Raw genomic sequence first — 26,834 nt, 5'->3', positions numbered from 1 at the left:
ACCCAAGGACCTGGGCTATCTTCTACTGCTTTCGCAGGCCATAGCAGAGAGCTATGGAAATGGAGCAGCCAGGACACGAACCTGCACCCATATGGGATGCCAGAACTGCAGGCGGTGGCTTTACATGCTGCGCCACAGCGCAGGGTCCCAAGAAGCTTAAATTCTTAAAGGCAAAATAAAAACTAACTTCAGATATTATTTTTTGTGTCTTATTTTAATGTAAATTTTTCAGTACTTACCTTTGAGGCATGGATAAGGTTCTTTGTCTTGAGTCATCTATAATCTTGTTGATAAGACATGTATATAAAAGGTAAATAATAGTAGAGAAGCTGCTGCATACCGTGGCAGTTTGTTCAGGCAGTGAAGGGAAAAGAACAGTTACTTAGGGCTAACTAGGAATGCTTGTGAAATTTGAGCATATGTGTATATTTTATTTTATAATGAAATAATTATCTCTGCATTTATACAATTACTACCTAGTTTTTCCTTTGTTTATATTTGAAATATAATTTTAACTTTCTGCTTTTTCCCACCATAGATTCCTTTATTAATTTCAAAGACCTGTTATCTGTGGTATATATGTCTCACAGAACATATTTAAATGTCAGAGTGATCATCTGCAGAAAGGTTAGTAAACTTCCCAGACACGTGTTAACAGTTGCATCATCATCATACTGCAAATAACTTTTGCATTGAGTTGTTTGCAGCAGGTGCAAGTTTTCATTTCTCTTATTTTATAAATGGCATAATTCTATAAATAATTTTCTTTTTGAAGTGAATTAACTTCATGTAATCGCAAGAAATAAATATGTGAATTATTATTCATAGCCCTACATCATCCCCCTGGAAATATTCTCTGTCAAGTATAAGAAATTTATTACCAAAGAATAGTTTATCTGAAATCTTCAATGATTACTTCCAATTCGTATGAATTTTAGAGTTACTGAATTTTCTGAACTTTGTAGAAAGAATTTTCTATAATTTTTTTGATTCTGCCAGCCACGTCTTTAGCACACCTTTAACTAACCTGTGTGCCTCTCTGTGATCATATCTCTCTTCCACTGCTAACCCCTGACCTATTATTTCATTTGCTCCCTTGATTTTCTTTTCAGTTTTACTTTCTAATTATGTCATGACAGTTTTCTGTCAGTTCAAAATAAATAATATAGATGTAAAAAATTATGTACCTAAGTTATCTATATAAATATGTATGTATTTTCCTCTTTAATGGCCACATAGTTTTTATTATATAGTTGTCTGGTAAGTCTGGGGCAGGTGTTTGTCCTAACAGTCAAGCTACTAATTGAAATACCTGTGTCTGTCTCAGAATGTCTGAGTTCCATTCTTGGCATTCTCCACCTGATTTCAGCTTCCTGCTAGTGTGCACCCTGGGAATCCACAGGTGATAGCCCACATGGCTGTTTCCCTGTTGCCCACATGGAAGACCTGGATTGAGTTCCCAACTCCTGGGTTCAGCCTGGTTTGACACTGACCTTTGGGCAGTTGGGGAGGTGAACCAATGAACAGGAACTGTCTCTGTCTGGCTCTGGTGTGTGTTCTCTCTCTCTCTGCCTCTCCGAAAACAAAGAACATTATATGGGTGCTTACTGATAGATAGTTGAGTTGTTCTTGTTTTTCCATGTTAAAAACTGCTACTAAGAATGTTGTTTTATGTATTTCTCTGCCTAATTGTAATAATACACCTGTAGGGCATATTCCATGAAATATAGTTGGTGTGTCAGAGTGTTCACATTTTACATTTTGATAAATTTCACCAGATTCTCCTTTAACTATACTGGTATACATTTCCATATACTGTGTGATATTAACTTTTTTCCTAACATACTCAACCCTTGATAGTTTAAAGGAGCTTGTACAGATTCTTTTCCGTGCAGTTAGATTAAAACAGCTCCCATATGTGTGTCAAACACATAAAATAAGTCCTTTTTAATGAAATCCTTCCAAGTCATAAAATCATAAAAAGTTTTTTTTTTTTTTTTGGAGTTTTTCTTCCCAAGCAAAGCTTAATCTGGAAGGGAAAAATGGGATTCTGCACCATTAGAGTAGTGATAGCTTCCTGATGAATATCAGTGACAAACAGCGTGTCATTGTGACTCATTGCTTTCCACATTTGTGCTGTCACACTTAAGTTCTTACCACCATTCATTATCTCCTGCTTTGAAGCTTGTCAGAGTTAGAACTTGTGAGCCTTAAGAGAGATACTCAAGAAAAAAAAGAGATTCAAAACCCCAAGAAAGTTCTTTTTATCTACATGGCTTTTTGGAAAAAAATGTCTTAAAGATCTTAACTAAATTTCTGATGTTTTTTAAAAACTTGTTTTCTGGGGCCAGCATTGTGGCATAGTGGGTAAAGCTGCCATCTGCAGTGCCATCATCCCATATGGGCACAGATTCGAGACCTGGCTGCTCCCATTCCAAGCTACCTGATGAAGCTTCTCAGAAAGCAATGAAAGATGGCCCAAGTGCTTGGGCCCCTGAACCCATGTGGGAGATCTGGGAGAACCTCTTGGCTCCTGGCTTTGGTCTGGCCCAGCCATGGCCATTGTGGCATTTGGGGAGTGAACCAGGGGATGAAAGATCTCCCTTTGTCTGTCTGTCTCTCTCTTGCTCTCTCTTTTTCTCTCCCTCTCTTCATAACTGCCTTTCAAATAAATAAAGTAACTCTTTAAAAAAAAACACTTGTTTTTATTTTTTAAAACATTAGAGTCAGTTAAATAGTATGGATCACATACATTGCCATGTCAGTCTCTGTTCTTTAATTTCAACTTATTCCAGCTAAGCAGTGGCATCTATCTTGCTGGTATCAGTATTTTGGAATTAAGGTTTGTCGCTCCCCCTCTTCGTGGAGGAACGACACTAAGCCCTGCCTAGGCTTCATATCCGAGTCACGGCACCATTATGTCGCTCCCCCTCTTCGTGGAGGAACGACACAGGACCCTGCGCTGTTCTTTCGTCTGCTCGGCCCTCCCCGGGTTTTCTGCTGGTTCTTCCCGGGTTGGCTACTATCCCTTCCACCTCCGTGGAAGGGCAGTTCCCCCTGGCCACATTCCCCACTTCCGCAGGGGAGCAGCACACCACCGGCCGGCTCTCTCGGGGGCTGCACAGGTGTTCCCCTTAGATGTTCCCCTTAGATGTTCCTGGTGCATGCCGTCTCTCTCCTCCTTTATAGTCCTCCTCCGCCAATCCCAACTCGGCTGCCCACACGCCGAGCACGCTGCTCTCCTCCAATCAGGAGCAAGTCCTACAGTTTATTGGCTGAACTGGAGGCAGCTGGGTAGAAGCTGTTTTCTCCTCTCCCAGCGCCATATTGTGGGAGAGCAGATGCATAGAATAAGTCTTAATTCCAGTAACTCAGTCCAGTCCGGGTTGCTCCCCACAAGGTTAATTTTTGTTTTTCTACAATGCAGACTTAACTGAAAAAAATATTTTAAAAAACTAATCCTATACTTTGCCTTAGAAAAAATGAGACAGGAAAATATTCTTGGCATAGCCAGTTTCTATCAAAGTGTCATCTGTTTTCTAGTCATTCTTCTGACCCTAACCCTATTTCCTAGAACTGTGCCTGGCACATAGTAGGTATCCTAAGGTATTTGCTAAACAAATTTACTGGGATCATAGAAAGTATTGAGGAGCAGACATTAGCCTAGTGGTTAAAATGCATACATTCCACTTAGGTGTGCCTCGGTTTGATTCCTGGCTCTAGCTTACAAAGTGTGCACAATTCTGACAGGACGACAATCAAGAAGTGATTTTCTTTAGGAAACAGTTCTACTAAACAACAACATGGGAGTAAAAGTAATTGAAAATGTTCAAGATATATCATATGCATGACTGTGGCCCCAAATTGCCATTTAGGATGCTTTGAATTGTTGGATATAAAAACTAGCCCTGTGTATGGAAAGTTACAGATACCCAAAACAGACAAAACCTCCCCTGATTCAGTATCCCACTATTTTCTTGTTGTACCAAAAAACAGATAACAGCAAATTATGACACCTCTTTAAAAAAAAGTCATTTACATCTGAAAAATGAGATGAACTGGGACTCCCTTCTTCTTAAAAATGTTTCTAGACCTACAAAAAACTTGCATTAAGTCAAGTGTTTGGCCTAGTGATTAAATGGCCAGGTAGGACACCCACCTCCCACATCAAAGTACTTGTGTTCAATCCCTGGCTCTGTCTCTGAGTCCAGCTTTCTGTTAATGTAGACCCTAGGAGGCAGCAGCCATGTCTCAAGTGTTTGGGTTCAAGCCACTCACATGGGAGACCTGGATTGTGTTGCCAGCTCCTAGCTTCAGCCCTTTATTTGCAGGCATTTGAAGAAATGAGCCATAGGAAAGAAGCTTTCTTTCTCTCTCCCCCTCTCAAAAACAAACTAACTTGCATTTACTAAATAGCTGACAAAAATATTCCTCTGTATGGAGATACCTCAGAAATCTGAATATAGATGTACCATATGATCCAGCCATCCCACTCCTAGGAATTTACCCAAACCAAAAGAAATCAGTATCTGAAAGTTATCTGTACCTGTACCAATGATCATGGGATCACTGCAGCACAATTCACAATAGCTACTATGTGGAGTCAACCCAGATATCTATGAACTGTTGGCTGGATAAAGAAATTATGGTATATATACACTATGGACTACTGTTTAGCTGTAAAAAAAGAAAAAGAAAAAAAATCCTGTCTTTTGCAACAAGATGGGTGCAACTGGAAACTATTATACTTAGTGAAATAAACCAGTGTCAAAAGGACAAATATCACATGTTTTTCCTGATCTGAGGTAACTAACATTAGAGTACCTGAAATGTAATTATTGGAGTGAAACAAACATTTTGAGATTCCATGATTGTTTGTAGCCCATGTCTCTTCCATGGAGGAATAGTGTTTTTTTTTTTTTTTTCTTCTTCATACCATTTGTTGAACTCTTTTACTTAGTTTAGGGTTAATTATATGATCATTAAGTAAACTGAAAATAGATCCTTGTAAAAATTAAGAGTGGGAATATGAAAGGAAGGAGGAGGAAGGGTCAGAGAGTGGGCAGGAGGGAAGGTGGGGGAATTGTCACTATGTTTCTAAATCTGTATATATAAAATACCTGGAACGTTTATAACTTAAATAAAAATTTTTAAAAATATTCCTCTAGATTATACAAGAAGGGAGATAGCGATTACAGAGATGACAAGGTATTTAGTATTAATCAGACTTGATTCTTTCGTTCTGCTTCTTGAGAGACTATAATCTCCTCATTTTCAGTTTTGCTGTTTTCCTGCAGGTAGATCTTTAGTTTCTTACTTACCCACTTTGACCTGTTTTTTTTAAAGTCTATTTATTTAGTTTTATTTATTTGAAAGGCAGAATGATAGAGATCTTCCATCTACTGGTGTACTCCCCCAAATGCCCTCAATAACTAAGGCTGAGTCAGGCTAGAGCCAGGAGCTAGGAATTCCATCTAAGTCTCCCACGTGGGTGACGGGGACCCCAAGTACTTGAGCTGTCAAGTACTTGAGCCAGGGTGCATGTTAGTAGGAAGCTGGATGGGAAGCAGAGGCAGGACTCAAAACCTAGCACTTTGGTATGGGACAAAGGCATCCCAAGCAGGAGATTTAACCCTCTGTGTTCTAGTGCCCACCCCTCCTGCAGCCTGTCTGCTTTGTTTACACTTTTGGCAAGGCAGGTTTAGCTGACAACCTCACCCATCTCCTCTTGGGCTCCTCCTTCACTTACCTTCCTCTTGGCAATAGGGAGGGCATGTGTTGGGTATCTGCAGGCCAGGACATACTAAGAGCTTTCATGAAGCTGGGCTGCCTGGCAGCTGCTGCTCTTCCTGCCTGTTTTTGTTTTTGTTTTTTAACAGGCAGAGTGGACAGTGAGAGAAAGAGACAGAGAGAAAGGTCTTCCTTTTGCCATTCGTTCACCCTCCAGTGGCTGCCGCAGCCTGCGCGCTGCGGCCAGCGCGTTGCGCTGATCCAAAGCCAGGAGCCAGGTGCTTCTCCTGGTCTCCCATGGGGTGCAGGGCCCAAGCACTTGGGCCGTCCTCCACTGCACTCCCGGGCCATAGCACAGAGCTGGCCTGGAAGAGGGGCAACCGGGACAGAATCCGGCGCCCCGACCGGGGCTAGAACCCGGTGTGCCGGCGCCGCAAGGCGGAGGATTAGCCTATTGAGCCACGGCGCTGGCCTTCCTGCCTGTTTTTCAGTGAATATTTCAAGTACATCTCTACTGTATACAATAAGTAATATGCCTATTAGTTGGAAGCAATATCAGTCCTCCAACAAGTTTCTAATCTCATTAAGAACGTAATCTTTTGGAAATCTATCCTAGGACAGTGTGTCATTTACATAGCTGAAAAGATCATATTTTTATATAAATTATTATATACTTTTAAAATAATTTGTATTCTTAATCTCTTTGCAGATTTTACAGATTTTGAGGTCCCAACCAGATGCAGCACATCAAATGTCACAACAAGTGGGTTGGCAAGACACTTTAGTTAGGCTGTTTTTAAAAGCAAACTTTGAAAATGGGAATACTCTTCATAAGTACAGTAAGGCTGTTCCAGTGAAAGACAACGATAAAAATATGTCAACTGAAGATGTTAAGAGGAACTTTGATGAAAAGGCTGATGAGGAAAAATCCAGCTCTTTTGCATCAGGGAATGTGTCTTCTGATCAGTGGAGTTTGGAAGACAGACAGTCGCTCGACTCAAACACACCGTTATTTCAGGAAGATAGTTCTGTGGGAGAATTGTCTTTCAAATCAGAGGATCAAGAAGAATTGTGGCCTAGTATCCCTTCACATTTGAGTTTAGATCTCAGTGGAATTGAGTCATGTGAACTGAGCGATAGTGGAAGTCAAATGCCAGACAGCCTGCCTAGCACACCATCCCCAATGGAGTCTGTGAAACCTTTTTCTGTGCAGTCTGACAGAGACAGCAACATCACACATGATACCGGTTTTAATGATGATTACTCTTTACTTGAAAGCCAAGAGGTAAATTCCTTATTTTTCTAAATTCTGTTTATATTTCCATGTATGTCATATACTTGAATCCTCAGAAATATATAAGCACTTTTAGCAGTTCCATGCTATATTCATATTCCATGTCTCATGAGCTAAGGTTCAGTAGCTTAGAAGTCACTACATTGTATCTTGAGAAGAAAGTCAGTGTCTTTAGGGCCTAGTAAGGTTCAGTTTTATCAAGGCACTTAGAAAATGTGCTTAACAGTTAAAATCAGTATATGTGACAGTTCTTCTGATATGCTATAATACACCCTCCTTCCAGGAATTTGATATAACTTTGTCTTTTTTGCAGAGATGTGAGGAAGAACTTTTTCAGTTACTGACAAGTATTTTGAATTATGTAATGTGTAAGGGACTTGAAAAGTCGGATGATGATACTTGGGTTGAACGAGGACAAGTGTTTTCAGCATTAACCAAACCAGGAATATCCAGTGAACTACTTCGACCACCAGATGAAATAAAACTTACGTAAGCCATCACTTAGTGATTTCTCATGCTCCATTTGGAGTGGGCTAGAGTCGAAAATAGTAATAGTATTGTATTCAGTGAGTATAGAGGGAGAAAAGGAGAAACTGTGTATTCATTTCCTTTTCCTATCTTTTGCTATGCTCATGGCTTCTAGAGAGAAAACAAAAACTAACTACAGTGTGAGGAGATTGAAATCTTAAATCAGTTCAGGTTTTAAGTTCTGCAGTATCTGAGGACTTGTTGCATTGTGTTCTACAGTATTGTTCATATTCGAGTATATCCATGCTAAGGGAAGGGAGTTGTGTTTTCATGGAAAGTACTTCTCTGAAGCGTGGCGGGTCCCCTGTAGATGATGGCAGTCTGTAGCAGTAGCATACCAGGAAAGATAGACCTCCATTTTTCACAGGCTGGACCCTCTGTAAGGAATAGTAAGGCCTTCTTCCCTAATCTTCCCAATTTCCAACTTTAAATAAACTATTTTAAGTATTTCATGGAGATTGGGCAATAAATCATTGCCTTAGTTTTTTTATAGTCAAATCAGATAGCTTTTAATTTTAACACTAGGTATATTAAAGGTATATAATCCAAACATTAAAAAGTTGTCTATTATTACATTCCATCCACAATGTCTCAATTATATTTGCAATGATAGTGTGTCATTGGAGAGATGAGTATATAGCTACTAAGAATTAAGTGTTGTTGTTTTTCATGTTTTTCTACCTTTCCAAGCTTATGGTGGTTTTAAGAGGACTTTGTTTTACACTTAGTTTGCTACAGAAGATGTTAGAATGGGCAGTCACAGAAAACAGAGACGCAAAAACAAATCCAGTAGCTGCTGAAAATGCCTTCCGACTCACGCTGATCACACAGGACTTCCTGCAGTCAGAGGGACTGGCTAATTCAAACATGTGGACTGAGAAGGTGCAGTAATAGCCCTTTGCAATTACAGTTTGGATAGTTAAGGACTTTCAACAATGAAAGAAATGTTGTATGTTTCCACATTTTTAGAGCATTAATACTTAATGAGACCCAATAAGCATGGATAAGATGTGATCAACAAAGAATTTGTTAAGTGTTACTAAGATAATTATTTTGACTTTTGCTAACTGAACATCAGACTAGTTTTGAAATATTTATGATTTGTATTGGTGTTGGGAAAAAGCCATCATCTGTAGATTTAAAATCTGAGTGTCTTTTTTTTCTTCTCAATTTTTCCATTGAGATAGCTTTTAGAGGATATCATGCTGCTCTTTGATTGTCTGTCCGTCTGGTTTGCTGAAAGTCCGGTATGGGGAAAACTCTCTCAAATTCAGATCCAGTTGCTTCTAGGATTCATTGGAAGGGGCAATCTACAGGTTTGTTGATTATTTTATGTTATTTTCTATACTTGCGTGTGGTATAGATATTATTTATGTGATAACTGAATAATGATATCTTTTTAGTATTTTCATCTTTTTATTAGTTTTAAAAATCCATGATTTCACTTGGAGTTTTAGTTTTATGAGATCAGAAGGGAGCTTGAAAGGCAGCTAATTGATTATTCCTTTCTAATTTTACATTCCTAATACCATCATTTCAAATCATTTAAAGATTTCCTGGGGCCGGTGCTGTGGTGTAGTGTGTAAAGCCACTGCCTGCAATGCCCGCATCCCATATGGGCACCAGTTTGAGTCCCGGCTGTTCCACTTCCAATCCAGCTCTATGCTATGGCCTGGGAAAGCAGTAGAGGATGGCCCAAGTCCTTGGGCCCTTTCACCTGTATGGGAGACCCGGAAATAGCTCCTGGCTCCTGGCTTCGGATTGGCACAACTCCAGCCGTTGCAGCCATCTGGAGAGTGAATCAACGGATGGAAGACTCTCTCTCTCTCTCTCTCTCTTTCTTTCTGCAACTCTGCCTTTCAAATAAATAAATAAATATTTTTAAAAAAGATTTCTTGTTACAAGATTTACATTTAAGTTATATTGGAAACATTACTCACATTATCTGTAATCCTTGTAGCTAGCTAGGTGCTAGGTGGTCTGCATAGACTATTTATATATGTGGATTATGATTTGCATTTTTAGGAGAATTTTTTTAATTTTTAATTTTTTAATGATTTACCTATTTATTTGAAAGAGTTACACAGAAAGAGGGGGAGACAGAGAGAGAGAGAGACATCTTAAATCCATTGGTTTACTTCTCAAAGGGCTGCAACAACTGGGGTTTGGTCATTCTGAAGCTAAGAGCCAAGAGCTTCATCGGGATCTCCCACGTGGGTGCAGGGGCCCAGGCGCTTGGGCCATCTTCCACTGCTATCCCAGGAGCATTAGCTGAGAGCTGGATCGGAAGTAGAGCAGCCAGAACACAAACCCATGCTCATATAGGATGCTAGCATCACAAGTGGCAGCTTTACCTATTATGTCACAACGCTGGTTCCCAGAATTATTATTATTTAAACTATTCCTTTCAAAAATTTTTCTGCTTTTTTACAGATTCATAATTATGCAATCTATCTCATGTATTTTTTATTCGCCAAATTCCAAATATGTAAGTGCTGAGCATTGTGCTTGATTTTAGAAATAAAGAAAATTGGGGCCAGCTCTTTGATTTTAGTAGGTTAAGCCTCTGCCTATGGCGCTAGCATTCCATATGGGTACCAATCCTTATCCTGGCTGTTCCATTTCTGATCCAGCTCTCTGCTATGGCCTGGGAAAGCAGTAAAAGATGGCCTAAGTGCTTGGGTCCCCGCACCCATGTGGAAGATCCCAGTGAAGCTCTTGGCTTGGGCCATTGCAGCCATTTGGGGAATGAACCAGTGGCTGGAAGACTGTCTCTCCTTCTTCCTCTCTGTAACTGTGTCTCTCAAGTAAATAAATAAATATATATAAAAAAAGAAAGATAATTAATGGTACAATTTTAGTATTTGGTAAAGGGGGTCAGGATGAGACAAGCTTCTAAAACTATGCATAAACTAGATATAAACTAGATAAAATGTTGCTAAGAACATGGAGAGTGTTGCTTGTATTGCTGCTGCATAGCCTAGAAAGCCACCACCTGGGATGCCAGCCACTCCCACTTCCAGTCCAGCTCCCTGCTAATGGCCTGGGAAAGCAGCCGCAGATGGCCCAAGTGCTTGGGCCCCTGCCACTGATGTGGGAGACCCAAATGAAGCTCCTGGCACCTGGCTCCTGATTTTGGCTTGGTCCAGCCTTGGCCATTGCAGCCATTTGAGGAATGAACCAGCAGATGGAAGATCTCTGTCCCTCTCTGTAACTCTGACTTTCAAATAAATAAATAAAATTTTAAAAAATGGAGAGGTTAAAAATCTGAATACAGTTGTCCTATTTTAAAAGACATGGTCTAATGATTCTATTTTTTCATAAATATTTCTTTCTGATTGGAAAAGTGACACATACTCATTATGGAAAATACAAGAATAAAGAAGAAAAAACAAATTATTCAACATTCCATAGCCCACGGGAAAACAGCTGTTAGTCTTTTAGTGTATTATTTCCTTCCTGTCATTTTTTCTATGAATGTATATTTTTCATATGATTGAAATTACCATATATATGGATAATTTTCTTTTTTATTTTTCTGACTATATAAAACTCATTTTCTGTTACTATATATAAAACTCATTTTCCCATGCTGCTTTTGTAAAAAGATTTTTCCCCTTTATCATAAAGGTAACATATACAAATTGTAAAAAATTTGGGAAATGCAGAAAAGCTAAACAAACAAAAATGGGCATTAAGACACACAAGTAGTGTAAGTTTGAATTGCATAGGCTTTAAAAGCAATTTGAAAATATGTCAACTAAAAACTGTGAAAAATGATTATTCTTTGTCTAGTAATTCTATCCTAAAACTATCCAAAGGAGATAATCTAAAATACTGAACAGTCTTCAAATACATGAATATTCATCATGTGATATCATCTAATTCTTTCTTATTTTCTCATGCTTCTCTTTATGTGGAAAGTAGTAAAATTCTCAATAATGACATAAGGTTATGGGAGAAAGAGGCATAATACCTTGTTTTTCCTCATTTGGTGTTAAGGCTTAGATTTTTCCCTAGCTTAGACAAAAGGAATCCCTTTAATGACTTAATTTACGTTTCCACCTTGGGGTTAAATAGTAAAAGTACTACTTTGCTGAGGCTTGTACCCTGAATATGTATTTTTCTTGGGAACTTTAAGTGTTTTTAGATTTCTGATCAAGGAACTCTGTCTCCTATGTATCTTTCCTTTATGTAAAAGGATACTTTGATTCCGAATAATGGGAACAACAACTCAAACTGACTTAATTACAAAATTTACTAGATTATATAATCGAGAATGTTTAGTTAAGATGAGTTTAGGTAATGATTCTGTGCAGGTTTGGATGCCTTTCATTTACTGGTCTCACAGTTCTGCTCTTAACCCCTTTTTTAGTTTCAAAAAAGATTTATTTGTTTGTTTTACTTATTTGAAAGACAAAATGACAGACAAAGCTGAAGAGACAGAGAGAAAGAGATTTTCCATCTGCTGATTCACTCCCCAAATGGCTAGGGCTGAGCCAGGCTGAAGCTAAGAGCCAGAAACTCCAACCAGATCTCCCTGGATGGCAGGGTGGCAGGGGTGCAAGCACTGGGGCCATCCTCTGCTGTTTCCTCAGGTGTGGTGTTTCCTCAGTAGGGAGCTGAATCAAAAGTAGAGTAGCTGGCACTTGAACTAGTGCTCCTATATGGGATGCTGACATCACGGGCGGCCACTTAACCTGTTGCACCACAATGCTGCTCCCTAAAGCTCTGCTGTTGAGCATTTGTCAGCATATCTTTATTTATTTAAGAGGTAGAGTTACAGACAGTGAGAGGGAGAGTCAGAGAGAGGTCTTCCTTCTATCTGTTCACTCCCCAACTGACTGCAATGGCCAGAGCTGCACCAATCCATAGCCAGGAGACAGGAGCTTCTTCCAGGTCTCCCACGTGGATACAGGGGCTCAGGTGCTTGGGCCATCTTCTACTGCTTTCTCAGGCCACAGCAGAGAGCTGGAACTAGAACCAGTGCCCATATGGGATGCTGGTGACAGAGGCGGAGGATTAACCTACTGAGCCATGGCGCTGGTCTCTTGTTAGTGTATCTTTTTTTTTATTTATTTTAATTTTAATTTTTTTTTTTGACAGGCAGAGTGGACAGTGAGAGAGAGAGAGACAGAGAGAAAGGTCTTCCTTTGCCGTTGGTTCACCCTCCAATGGCCGCCGCAGCCAGCGCAATGCTGCCGGCACACCGCGCTGATCCGATGGCAGGAGCCAGGTACTTATCCTGGTCTCCCATGGGGTGCAGGGCCCAAGCACTTGGGCCATCCTCCACTGCACTCCCAGGCCACAGCAGAGAGCTGGCCTGGAAGAGGGGCAACCGGGACAGAATCCGGCGCCCCGACCGGGACTAGAACCCTGTGTGCCGGCGCCGCAAGGCGGAGGATTAGCCTAGTGAGCCGTGTCACTGGCTTCTTGTTAGTGTATCTTAAGGTGGCCTCACTTAGGAACACAGAATGACCACCAACAGCAGTGGATATGTGCTACTTTATTTGTATCCTGAGAAAAACAGTGCTTCTTCCAACAATCATTGTTGGTAAATTGTTCTTCCTGGGTCTCTTGTGTTCCTGCATATCTTCTGAGTAAGACTCTGACTATCTTGTTATGAAATATATTTTTGAGATTGTTTAGTGAACACCTTTGGAAGATATCTCCCTCTAGAGCAAAAAAGTGAGTTAATTAACTGTCCAGTTTAATCAAGACAATGTCTGCCTCTATAACAATATGATTCAGTGTAAATTATATTTGAGTTACTGGTACATGGGCTTAAGCTGCCACTTGGTGTCCACATCCCATATGGGCCTGGGATCAAGTCCTACTTCTGCTCTGATCCAACTTTCTGCTAAGGTGTACTCTGAGAGACTGCAGATGATGGCTCTAGTTTTGAGTCCTTGACAGTCACATGAGAGAACCTGATGGAGTTCTGGGACTCCTGGCTCTGTTCTGGCCCAGCCCAGCTCTAGCTATTGCAGGCAATTTGGGAGTGAACCAGCAGACAGATGGGATTCTCTCTCCCTCTCCTTCTCCCTCTCCCTCTCCCTCTCCCTCTCCCTCTCCCTCTCCCTCTCCCTCACTCTGCATTTCAAATAAACAAAAATAAATACATAAACTTAAAAAAGGATTTGTGTTGCCTATGGTTGGTGTTCCTCTCCTATGATACAAGCAGTCCATTTGCAGGCATCATCTAGCCCACTTCAACTCTCGCTGTGGGTGTTGTCCTTGGGGGAACCACTCTAAATGCTGACACTTTCCCCCTTGCTGTTGCTGTAGATCTTTGTCTCTGACTCAGGGGTCTCATATTTTCTGCTAGTATCTGTGAGACTGTGGCAGGCTGACTTATTAACTCGCAAGTAAAATAAGATCTGAGATCTTCCACAGATCTTGTCAGTTAGTATATAAAAGTTCTGAATTTAAAGAGTGAGGCAGAACTTTTGCTGTCACTAAATGCTTTATTGCACTTTCTCTTACCTAAATTATTTTCCTCCAGGTTTGTGCAATGGCATCAGCAAAGCTAAACACCCTTCTTCAGACCAAAGTGATTGAAAATCAGGATGAAGCATGCTATATTTTAGGGAAACTGGAACATGTTCTAAGTCAATCTGTTAAGGAACAAACTGAAATCTACTCATTTCTGATTCCTCTCGTACGGACCCTGGTTTCCAAAATTTATGAACTTCTCTTCATGAACTTGCACCTGCCTTCTTTACCCTTTACTAATGGTAGCTCCTCATTTTTTGAAGACTTTCAAGCATATTGCAGTTCAAATGAATGGCAAGTTTACATAGAAAAATATGTAAGTTGTCTTTTTTGAATGAGTTGTTTATACTATTTTATCATTTTCTTAGAAATGTATATTAAATTCTATATGTTTTTTATATAAGATTGTACCTTATATGAAGCAGTATGAAACCCATACATTTTATGACGATCGTGAAAATATGGCACTTTATTGGAAGGGTTGTTACGAAGCATTAATGGTGAATATGCATAAACGAGATCGGGAAGGAGGGGAAAGCAAGCTCAAATTCCAGGTAAAATTATTAAATGTTATAATAACTAATTTTTCTGTAGATTCCAAGCACTTAATATTCAAATAAGAGTAGTATAAGCCGGAAATTTGAATACAAATAGTATTTTTATTGTTTTTCTAAAAATTCATAATTGAGTAAAATATTGACCAGTAATTAAAATAACTTAATAGTAAAATGTTCTAGTCATATTGATTATGTTAAGCTATCAGCTTAACAATGATAAGCGCATTAGTAGATAACCTCCCCAGTATATGGGAAACATCATTGTTTAGTGTGAAATTTGTAACACTAGATACTTATATTAGAAAAGAAGAGAGGCCTCAAATTAATTTTAAGTTTCTAACTTTAAGAAGCTAGAAGGGGCCGGCACTGTGGTGCAGTGGGTTATGCCCTGGCCTAAAACACCGGCCTCCTATATGGGTGCCGGTTTGAGACCCGGCTGCTCCACTTCCAATCCAGCTCTCTGCTATGGCCTGGGAAAGCAGTAGAAGATGGCCCAAGTCCTTGAGCCCCTGCACCTGCGTGGGAGACCCAGAAGAAGCTCCTGGCTCCTGGCTTCGGATTGGCACAGCTCTGGCCGTTGTGGCCAATTGGGGAGTGAACCATTGGATGGAAGACCCCTCTCTCTCTCTCTGCCTCTCCTCTCTCTGTGTAATTCTGACTTTTAAAGAAATAAATCTTTAAAAAAATTTATTTATTTGAAAGAGTTACAGAGAGAGATGGAGAGATACAGAGAGAGAGAGAGAGACGAGCTCTTCCATACCATGGTTCATTCCCCATATGGCTGCAACAACCAAGGCTGAACTAGATTGAAGCCAGGGAACTAGGAATTTCACTGGGTCTCTCACTTGGGTGGCAGGGGCCCCAGTACTGGGCCATCTTCCGTTGCTTTTCCCAGGCATATTAGCAGGGAGCTGGATCAGAGTGGAGCATGCTGGCACTGTAGGCAGTGTTTAACCCTCTGTGCCACAACGCTGTTCAGGAACATTATTTTCAACAAATGATGTTTGAAACTGGACATTGATATGTTGTTTATTTTAATTTTTAAAGATCTGTTTATTTATTTGAAAGGCAGAGTTATGGGGAGGAGGAGATCTTCCATCTGCTACTTCACTCCCCAGATAGCTGCAACAGATAGAGCTGGGCCAATCTGAATTCAGGAGCCAGAAGCTTCTTCCAGGTCTCCCACATGGGTTCAGGGCCCTAAGCACTTGGGTTGTCTTTAACTGCCTTCCCAGGTGCAGTAGCAGGGAGCTTGATCAGAAGTGGAGCAGCCAGGACTTGAATCAGCACCCTTAGGGGATTCCATCGCTACTTCATTAAGATTCATTTTTAATTATCTTTATATACAGAAGACCAACTCTATACTTAGTAAAGATTTCAACAGTTTGTACCCACACAGACACACAAAGTATTAAGTACTGTTGAAGACAAGTTTTACCAATAATTCTCATAGTTCAATTCATTAAGGACAGAGGTCCTACATGGGAGCAAATGCACAGTGACTCCTGTTGTTGACTTAACAATTGACACTCTTATTTATGACTTCAGTGATCACCCAAGGCTCTTGTCATGAGCTGCCAAGGCTATGGAAGCCTCTTGAGTCCACAAACTCCGACAGTATTTAGACAGGGCCATAATCAAAGTGGAAGTTCTCTCCTCTCTTCAGAGAAAGGTACCTACTTCTTTGATGGCCCTTGCTTTCCACCAGGATCTCACTCACAGAGATCCCTCATGTAGGTCAGTTTTTGCCACAGTGTCTTGGCTTTCCATGCCTGAAATGGTCTCATGAGTGTTTTAGCTAGATTTGAATGCCTTAAGGGCTGATTCTGAGATCAGAGGGCTGATTAAGCCCCTTAATTTTTAAAAAACCTTTGTTGTTTGAAGGAATACGTTAAGGATTAAAAAGGCAAGCCATGGACTGGGAGAAAATACTTGTGAATAACATTGTGACAAAGAATATATAAAGAATCTATAAAACACAGCTCTTAAAAAAAAAAAAAAAAAAACAATAAGGGGCTGGTATTGTGTAGCGGGTACAGCCACTGGCTGTGATTCCAGCATTTCTTACAGGTGTGGGATCAAGTTCTGGCTGCACCGTTTCCCATCCAGCTCCCTGCTCTTGCACCTGGGAAAGCAGCAGAAGATGGCCTCAGTGCCTGGGCCCCTGTACCCACATGGGAGACCCAGAAGAAGCTCCTGGCTCCTGGTTTCAGTCTGGCCTAGCCCAGGCTGTTGCATCCATTTGAACCAGCAGTTGGAAGACCTGTCTCTCTGTGTCTCCCCCTGCTCGCTCTCTGTAACTTGTGCCTTTCAAATAAATAAAATAAAGCTTTAAAAAAGAAAGAGAACAAACAATACCAGTTTAAAAAATGAGCAAATTATTTTAAATGATATATCACCAAAGAAGATATATAGATAACAAATAAGCTCATAAAATATGTTCAAATCATTAGTGATTAAGAAAACATAAATAGTTATTCATTGTTTGTTATATTTTTGGTTTAAAATATAAATACATTATAACTAGAATTCTAGATTATAGCTACAATTGTAATTCCATAAATACAAAATTATATCATGTTTCATCAAAGAATTATTCTAATGGAATAAGAAAAGCATGTGATACAAGCTTCTTTCTTGCAGTGCATGATTTTATTGGTTAAATTTTTAAAGTTTGTAGGTATGATTCTGTTGCTCTTATTTATTGCTGCTTCTCGCAGGAGTTTTTTGTGGAACCTTTTAATCGAAAAGCACGTCATGAGAACTTGAGATATAATAATATGCTTAAACAACTGAGCAGTCAGCAGTTAACTGCTTTCAGACGCTGGAAGGCAACACAACTCTACCTTACGTGTGAAAGAGGACCTTGGGCTGAAAGGTAGGAGTACCTCATTTCTGACTCATTTTTCAATGCCTTCACATTCCAATCTTTAAAATGTTCAGTTTATGAAAAAGTACCTTTAATTCAATTTCTTGTCTTTATGTGAATTATGTTTGGAGTAATTGAAGGTCTGTGTGTATATGTTTTTTATCATACAATTATTTCACCTCATTTTTACCCTACCATACAAAGTTTACTGGACTTACTCTTACTATGTATTGACCCAATTTATTTCTTTCTGACACCACCTCTTTGAGCTAAGGTTAAGGAAGATATGTATTTGAATATTTTATAATTTATTTAATTGACCCTAAGTTATTTTTGTTTTGCTTGGTTATCTATTCTTTTTAAAACATACCCTTTAAAAAATGTGGTAAAGTACACATAGCATAAATTTTGTCATTTTAACCATTTTAGATGTACAGTTGAGTGGTATTAAGTATATTTGTAATGTACAGTAATCACCACTGTCTGGCTTCAGAACATTTTCATCACTCCCAAAGAACTTGTACCCATTAAAGTAAGTCCAGTTAGCCCCTTCTGTACTCCTGGCAATCACCATTCTCCTTTCTGCCTTTGTGATTTGTTTATTATGAGTATTTCATATAAATGGAACTCAACAGTATGTAGACTTTGGGTCTGGCTTATTTCACTTAGCATGATGTTTTCCTTATGTCATGCATATATTAGTAGTTTTGTGGCCAAATAATAATACTCTGTTGTGGAGGTATCCCACATTTGGTTTATCTTCCACCAATTGATGAACATTTGGTTGTTTTTCACTTTTGGGTTATTGTGAATAGTGTTTCAGTGAACATTTGGGTACAAGTATTTGTCTGTAAGCCTGTTTTAAATTTCTTTGGATATACCTATGAGTGGAATTGCTGGATCACAGGTTAATTCTATGTTTGACTTATTGAGGAATCACCAAATTATTTTCCACAGAAACTGCATCATTTTATATTCCCATTAATAGGGTGGGAGTGTTCCCACTTGTCCACATCCTTACCAATACTAGTTATTTTCTGATTTTTTTGGTGTGTGTGTTCCTTCTAGTAGAGGGATGGGGAACATAAAGCCTGCCAACCGTAGAAGGCCCATGAAATCATTTGATTTGTCCCTGCCAAGGCAACTGCAGAGGGAACTTGAAATTCAGTAGATCTGTAGCATGCTTGATTTTTAAATGAGTAATATTGAGTAGCCATGAATGATGTATATATCCATAGGGCCCTGGCAGAAAAAAGGTGCCCCACTCCTGTTCTAATGAGTGAGAAGTGATTTTTAATTTTGCTTTCCAATTTGCTAATGACTGATACTGTCACACATCTTTCATGTGCTTGTTGGCTATTTCTGTATCTTTTTGGAGATCACCTACTGAAGTCATTTGCCCATTTTTAAGTGGGTTGCTTGACATTTTGCTGATTTGTGAGAGTTTTTATAAAAATGTATTTTCTATAATACATCCTTATCTGATAATATAATTTGCAAATATGTCAATTTTTCATTTTCTTTAGAGTAGCTTTTGAAATGCCAAGTTTTTATTTTGATGTTTATCAAGTAAGACAATAAAATATGAACTTTTCCATAAAATGGTACTAAGCAAATGTGAAGTGCTTGGTATATTTTATACTATTTTTGTCAGCCAAGGTTTATAACTTTAACTAATTTTACTTTTATGCTTTTGAATATTCCTAGGAAACAGAATCCAGTTCACTGGAAACTAGCTAATGTAGAAAATTATTCCCGCATGAGACTTAAACTGATTCCAAACTATAATTTCAAAACCCATGAAGAAGCTAGTGCTTTGAGGGATAATTTAGGTGAGTTCCAATGACTGTTTGTTTATTCATTGAAGATAGGGTGTTGATGCAGCTGGTTATTACTGTTTTTAAAATATTAGCTCAGGGACCAGCACTGTGGTATAGTCGGTAAAGCTGCCACCTGCAATGCCAGCATCCCATATAGGCACTGGTTTGTGTCCTGGTTGCTCCACTTCCAATCCTGCTCTCTGCTAATAGCCTAGCAGAAGCAGGGGAAGATGGCCCAAGTTTTTGGGCCCCTGCCATCCACGTGGGTGACTCTGTTGAAGGTTCTGGCTCCTTGTGCCCTTTGTGGCCATTTGGGGACTGAACCAGAGATAGAAGATTATTCTCTGGCTCTCCCTCTCTTAAACTTTACCTTTCAAAAAAAAAAAAAAAAAGTTTACACAAGGAAAGGTGGCATTTTTATATTTTTTTTCTTTTTTAATTTATTTGACAGGTAGAGTTATTATAGACAGTGAGAGACAGAGAGACAGAGAGACAGAGAGAAAGGTCTTCCTTCCGTTGATTCACTCCCCAAATGGCTGCTCCTGCCGGAGCTGTGCCGATCTAAAGCCAGGAACCAGGTGCATCTTTCCAGTTTCCCATGCAGGTGCAGGGGCCCAAGCACTTGGGCCATCCTCTACTGCTTTCCAAGGCCATAGCAGAGAGCTGGATGGGAAATGGAGCAGCCAGGACTCGAACCGGTGCCCATATGGGATGCCAGCACTGCAGGTGGCAGCTTTACCTGCTATGCTACAGCGCCATTCCCAAGCATTTTTTTTAAAGATTTTTTTTTTTTTTTTAAAGTGGGAGAAAGAGGGAGAGAGAGAGATATCAATCTTCCATCTGCTGGTTCACTCTCCAAACCTGGCCACAATGGCCAGATCTGGGCCAGACCAAAACCGGGAGCCAGGAGCTTCATCTGGGTCTCCCATTGTGGGTTCAGAGGCCTCAACATTTGAGCCACCCTCTGCTGCGTTTTTCAGGATCTTAGAATCTCATCAGAAGTGGAGCAGCTGGCACACAAACCAGTGTCCGTGTGGGATGCCAGTGTCTCAGGCAGCAGCTCTACCTGCTATGCTACAACACCAGCCTCCAAGGGTGGCAATTTATAATTGATTTTTAAATTGTTATATGTTTTCAATGTTGTTACATTTGGCGAAGTCCAAGTTGACTTTATATTTCCACTGATAATTGTATGTTCAAAGAAAAACTTTTTTTAAAAAATTTATTTATTTTGAAAGTCAGAGTTACACAGACAGAGAAGGAGAGAGAGAGAGAGAGAGAGAGAGAGAGAGGACTTCCATCTGCTGGTTCACTCCCCAGGTGGCCACAGCGGCCGGAGCTGTGCCGATCCGAAGCCAGGAGCCAAGAGCTTCCTCCAGGTCTCCCACGCTGGCGCAGGAGTCCAAGGACTTGGGCCATCTTCTACTGCTTTCCCAGGCCATAGTAGAGAGCCGGATTGGAAGTGGAGAAGCCGGGTCTCGAACCGGCATCCATATTGGATGCCGGCACTGCAGGTGGTGGCTTTACCCACTATGCCACAGCACCAGCCTGGAAAACCTTTTTAATTTTAAAATTATTCTATACTTTATATGAACTGCTGTGTCTCCTTCAGTGAAGTAATGTCCTTTTCATTCAGTTTGCTTCCCATTAAGACTAATGTTAGATTTCAGTACAATTCTTAGGAATCCTTTAGACCTTTCTTTTATAATCTGTTTTAAAGAATTCTATGGCACCATTGTTGTGGTACAGCAGGATAAGCTGCCACCTGAGATGCCAGCCTCCCATATGTGTGTCAGTGTAAGTTCTGGCTGTTCCGCTTCTGATTCATCTCCCTACAGATGAGCTGGGGAAGATGGCCCAAGTGCTTGGGCCCCTTCTATACATGTGGGAAAGCTGGATAAAACTCCTGGTTCATTGTGGCCATCTGGGGATTGAACCAGTGGATGGAAGATATCTCTCTCTCTGTTTCTCTCTGTCTCCTTATAACAACTTCAAAATAAATCAATTAATCTGGAAAAAAAAAAAAAACTACATTTAGCGGCAGGCTTTTGGCCTGGCAGTTAAGCTGCCTACATTCCATATTGGAGTGTCTTGAGTTTGATTCCTGGCTCTGGCTTCTAATTCTACTTCGTAATGATACAGACACTGGAAGACAGCAAGTGATGGCTTAAGTAGTTGGGTCCCTGACCACCCATGTGGTAGACCTAGATTGAGTTCCTGGCTTCTGGGTTTGGCCATACCTAGTTCTGGCTATTGTGGGCACATGGGGAGTGAACCAACAGATGGGATGTATTTATGCACATACATGTGTAAATATATTTATTTATATATGTTCTTGTATGTATGTGTATATTTGTATTTATATGTATATGACATATATTGCATATGTATATATCAGAAATGTCTGTTACATTCCATGTGCTCCATAGAGTAACACTTCAACTCTTGTTCTGTATTATCTTCAGTTTTGTCATATATTCTTTCTTAGTATATTTTGTTTATTATATTAACACAGAATAATTCCTTCTTTGATCTAATTATTGGCATGCTTTAGAATCAAATACAATTAAAAAAGTCATTGGCTTATTTCCAAAACAGTACCTCAGTGAAACTATATACCATACTGTTAAAACATTTATTCCTTTTATCACATATATGGTAATTTTTAAGATCACCACCAAACATTAGAGATTATTCTGAATCAAAGTACCCATCAGAAATTATAGAAGGACTATAATACCATTTTTTATTTTGTATTTAAACAGGTGTCCAACACTCACAGCCTTCTAGTGATTCACTGCTTTTGGAAGTAGTAAAACAAGTAAAAGTTAGTGATATGGAAGAAGACAAATTGGAACTTCTTGAAGAGGACTTAGCAGCCAGAGTAAATATGTATGTTTAAGTACTTGGTAGAATTTTAAATTATTTAGTTCTGAGAAATAGCACTGCAAAATTGTGGAAGATACTTGCTTGAAATTCTAACACTATGTATTCTAAGATCTAACAGTTGATGATCTGTCAGCTGTTAGGAATCTTATCAATGTCTATTGAAATTATTGGGGAAGCCTTCTTAAACTGGGATAACTTAGAGGTAGAGCTTAAAGTTAGAAAATAATTCCAAATCAATTGGTAATCAAAACAGTGTATGATTTGTGAGATACAGCTAAAGCTGTGCATAGGTGGAAAGGGCAGCAGGAAATGTAAGAGCAGAAGAAATATTATGAAGATAAAGGAAGAAATCTATGAAAGAGTAAAACAAAAATCAAAAAGATGAAAGAAAACAAAAACTGGATATTAAAAAATAAACAACTAGCAAAAAACATAAACCTATAGCCAAACTGATGAGTATAAGAAAAGCATGTAAATTGTCATTCTCTAGGATGAAAGAGGAAATATCACCACAAATATTAAAATGATTCAATAGAATACTAATGACAGTGACAGCTTTATATCAATACATTTGAAAACTTAAGTGAAATAAATTCATATTTGAAATTCTTTGAAAGACACAAATTACCTGATCTCCCTCACTGAAGAAACAGATAGCTTGAATAGTCTTAGACATATTTTCAAATTCTGAATTGGTAGTTTAAAAAATTTTCTTAAGAATATATAAAATATATTTATTTCCTTTTTCTTGTTGCTGTTGTCTCATATATTAGACCTTTTAGACATTTTTAAACATAATAAAACAGTTTTACAGTTAACTGTTTTATGCAGTGTTTTGTTGTTGTTGTTGTTGTTGTTGTTGTTTTGACAGGCAGAGTGGACAGTGAGAGAGAGAGACAGAGAGAAAGGTCTTCTTTTTTCCGTTGGTTCACTCCCCAATGACTACTGCGGCCGGCGCGCTGCAGCCAGCACACCGCACTGATCCAAAGCCAGGAGCCAGGTGCTTCTCCTGGTCTTCCATGGGGTGCAGGGCCCAAGCACTTGGGCCATCCTCCACTGCATTCCCGGGCCACAGCAGAGAGCTGGCCTGGAAGAGGAGCAACCGGGACTAGAACCCGGGGTGCCGGCACCACAGGCGGATGATTAGCATATGGCCAGCAGTTGTTTTTAATCAGTTAAGGGAAGGAAAAAGAAAAATATGTTTATACTTTCTTTTATATTTGTCTACATAATTACCATTCTTGGGTACTTTTTTTTGTATGAATTCAGGTACTATATGGTGTTATTTCCTTTCAACTTAAACAACTTCCCTTAGTATTTCTTGTAAAGAAAATCTGATAGCTACAGATTCTCTTAGACTTTCTTTTCAGGAAGGTATTTCCTTCATCTTCATTTTTTGACTCCTTTTTAATCAAGGTGGTGTATAAGCCACAGTGTGCAACACCCACATCCTATATGAGTGCTGGATCTAGTCATGGCTGCTTATGTGCCTGGGAAAGCAGCAGAAGATAGCCCAAGTGTTTGGGCCCTCTGTTGTCCACGTGGGAGACTGCATGGAGTTCCAGGCTCCTGACTTCACCCTGGCCCAGCCCTGACCATGGCAGGCATTTGGGGAGTGAACCAGCAAATGCAAGATCTGTCTCTGTGTCTCCCTTTCTCTGACTCTGCCTTTCAAATAAAAAAATATTTTTAAGATGTACTTCACATAACTTAAAATTAAAGTGGTTTCTTGTTACATTTATCATGTTATTCAACCATCACTGTTTCCTACTTTAATAACACGTCTGTCATTCCAGAAGGAAATCCTAAACCTTTTATTAGTAGTCTGAATTTTCCTCACATTTCCTGTAACTGCTGCCCTACTTTTTTTTTTTAATCTGTTTTTTTAAAGATTTATTTTATTTATTTGAAATATAGAGTTACAGAGAGAGGTAGAGACAGAGAGAGAGGTCTTCCATCTGCTGGTTTACTCCCCAGATGGCCACAAAGGCTGGAGCTGTGCCAATCTGAAGCCAGGAGCCAGGAGCTTTTTCCGGGTCTCCCACGTGGATGCAGGGGCCCAAGGACTTGGGCCATCCTCTACTGCTTTCCCAGGCCACATCAGAAAGCTGGATCAGAAGAGGAGCAACCAGGACTAGAATCGGCGCTCATATGGGATGCCAGTGCTTCAGGCCAGGGCTTTAACCAACTGCACCATAGCGCCGGCCACTGCCCTACTTTCTATCTTTGGATTTGCTTATTTTAGACATTCTCTAAAAATCATATAGTATGTGTACTGTGTCTTGCTTACTTCGTTTGGTGTAATGTTTTTGAGGTTCATTCATATTGTGGCATATAATAGTACCTCATTCCTTTTTTATAGCTGAATAGTATTCCATTTGTGGAAGTACCATATTTTTTTTATCCATTCATTAGTCATTGAGTATTTTGGGTTATTTCTTCTTTTTGATATAAAGAATAATATTTCCATGAGTATTCATGTATGAGATTTTATGTGAACTTACATATTCCATTAAGAGTAGCATTATAGCCAGCGCTGCGGCTCAATAGGCTAATCCTCTGCCTTGCGGCACTGGCACACCTGGTTCTAGTCCCAGTCGGGGCACCGGATTCTGTCCCGGTTGCCCCTCTTCCTGGCCAGCTCTCTGCTGTGGCCCAAGAGTGCAGGGGAGGATGGTCCAAGTGCTTGGGCCCTGCACCCCATGGGAGACCAGGAGAAGCACCTGGCTCCTGGCTTCGGATCAGCGCGGTGCGCCGGCCACAGCGCGCCGGCCACAGCGCGCCGGCCTTGGCGGTCATTGGAGGGTGAACCAACGGCAAAGGAAGACCTTTCTCTCTGTCTCTCTCTCTCTCACTGTCCACTCTGCCTGTCAAAAAAAAAAAAAAAAGTAGCATTACTTAGTCATATAGTAATTGTGTTAAACCATAAGAGGTCTGATTTCTCTGTAGCTATCTTTGTTATTCTGCTTGTTGTGCTTTTTAAAAATGTATTATAGCCATATTAAAGGGGTTGATGAATTACTTTCTCATTTCCCTACTAACTAATGAGTTTGAGCATCTTTTCATGTGCTTTTTGGCCATTTATATGTCTTCTTTGGAGAAACAGTTATGCAGATCTTTTATCCATTTAGAAAACATTTTATTAAAAACTTCTGTGTATCAAAGAATACCCTACAATTGGATTGATTGTCTTTCACTTTCTTAATGGTGTCCTCTGATATACAGAAGTTATTAATTTTGATGAACTCCAGTTTGTTTTTTCTTTGGTTTCTTAGTCTTTTAGCATTGTATGTGTAAGCAACCACTGCGTAATCCTAAGTTATACAGGTTTGGTTCTATGTTTTCTTCTAAGAGTTTTGTTCATTAATTCTTAATCTTTATGGCTTTGATCTATTTTGAGTTTTTGTGTATGGTGTGATAGAGGAGTACAGATTCACTCTTTTGCATGTGATGAACCCAGTTGTCATAGCACCATTGCCTTAATTTATGCTGGATAGTTTTTGCTGAATATAGAATTCTTGGTTGACAGGGTTTTTTTTTTTTTTTCTTTTAGCATTTTGAATATGTATCTGCCTTCTAGCCTGAGTTAATAAATGTCAGACTTACTCATCTTTTTTTTTTTTTTTTTTTTTTTTTTTAAGATTTATTTATTTTGAAAGGCTGAGATAGAGAGAGAATCTTCCATCCTCTGGTTCACTTCCCAAATCTTTTCTGAAACCAGGAGCCAGGAGCTTCTTCTGTGTCTCACACGCAGGGTCCAAAGACTTGGGCCATCTTCCGCTGTTTTCCCAGGCCATTAGTAGGGAGCTGGATCACAGTAGAGCAGCTGAGATTCGAACTAGCACCCATAGTGATTCCAGCACTGCAGGAGGTGAATTTACCTGCTGTGCCATGACACTGACCACAGACTTACTCATCTTAAACTGAAGAACCAAAATACTTTCTATTATTGAGTTTGAGTAACTTTCATGCTATGTATTACTTTAGGTTACTCATTCATTCTCTACTTACCATGATAAATATTAGAATTTCACATTTTAGCAAAATACTCTTTCCAGAAATTCTTTTAAAAACCTTTTTTTTTTAATGCTTTAAGAAAAAGATTTCAATATAAACAGGTAAGTTGGTGATACTTGCAGAGCTTTCTCATGTAAATCCAATGGGAACAAAATTAGTTTTAGTCATTGTTATTCTGGAATTGAGGCAGATGTGAAATAATCTAGAACTGGAGAGAACCGACTTGAGATATTTACTAGAATAACATTATGTTAGTGGGAGGAGTTCCGATTTGTATACTTCACAGTGAAAGTCACCTAGGCCACCAGAAGATGGTCCTTTCCAGTTTTTCCTTCCAATTAAAACATTGCACCTAATACAAGATGACTTAAGTTTAAGTGAAGTATGGCATTTGTAGACCTTTGTATTGTCTCCAGTTCCATTGTCAGGAGGATGCTAAAATGTTGGTGTCCCAGTTTTTTTTCTTTTAATATTCATTTATTTATTTGAAAGTCAGAGTTACACAGAGAAAGAGAGAGACAAAAAGACAGATCTTCCATCCACTGGTTCACTCCACAGATGGCTGCAACAGCCGAGGCCGGGCAGGGCCAAAGCCAGGAGCTTCATCCATGTCTCCCACGTTTGTGACAGGTGCC

At 39.5% G+C, this 26,834-nt stretch overlaps 1 protein-coding gene across 1 annotated transcript in view; it reads left to right on the top strand.

Moving 5' to 3' along the window:
* The window catches only part of NBEAL1 (neurobeachin like 1), a 211,464-nt gene that overhangs the window by 119,960 nt on the left and 64,670 nt on the right, over window positions 1-26,834 (top strand). Inside the window, 10 exon segments of the mRNA XM_051849252.2 lie at window positions 539-627; window positions 6,440-7,015; window positions 7,338-7,513; window positions 8,281-8,434; window positions 8,740-8,868; window positions 14,058-14,363; window positions 14,452-14,601; window positions 17,325-17,482; window positions 19,181-19,305; window positions 22,059-22,185. Of these exon segments, the coding sequence (XP_051705212.2) occupies window positions 539-627; window positions 6,440-7,015; window positions 7,338-7,513; window positions 8,281-8,434; window positions 8,740-8,868; window positions 14,058-14,363; window positions 14,452-14,601; window positions 17,325-17,482; window positions 19,181-19,305; window positions 22,059-22,185 (1,990 nt within the window).

Source organism: Oryctolagus cuniculus, chromosome 3 (assembly GCF_964237555.1).
Source record: "Oryctolagus cuniculus chromosome 3, mOryCun1.1, whole genome shotgun sequence".
NCBI classification, from domain to species: domain Eukaryota; kingdom Metazoa; phylum Chordata; class Mammalia; order Lagomorpha; family Leporidae; genus Oryctolagus; species Oryctolagus cuniculus.
The sequence above is the reverse complement of the archived record's forward strand: the minus strand, read 5'-3'. Positions and strand labels throughout refer to the sequence as shown.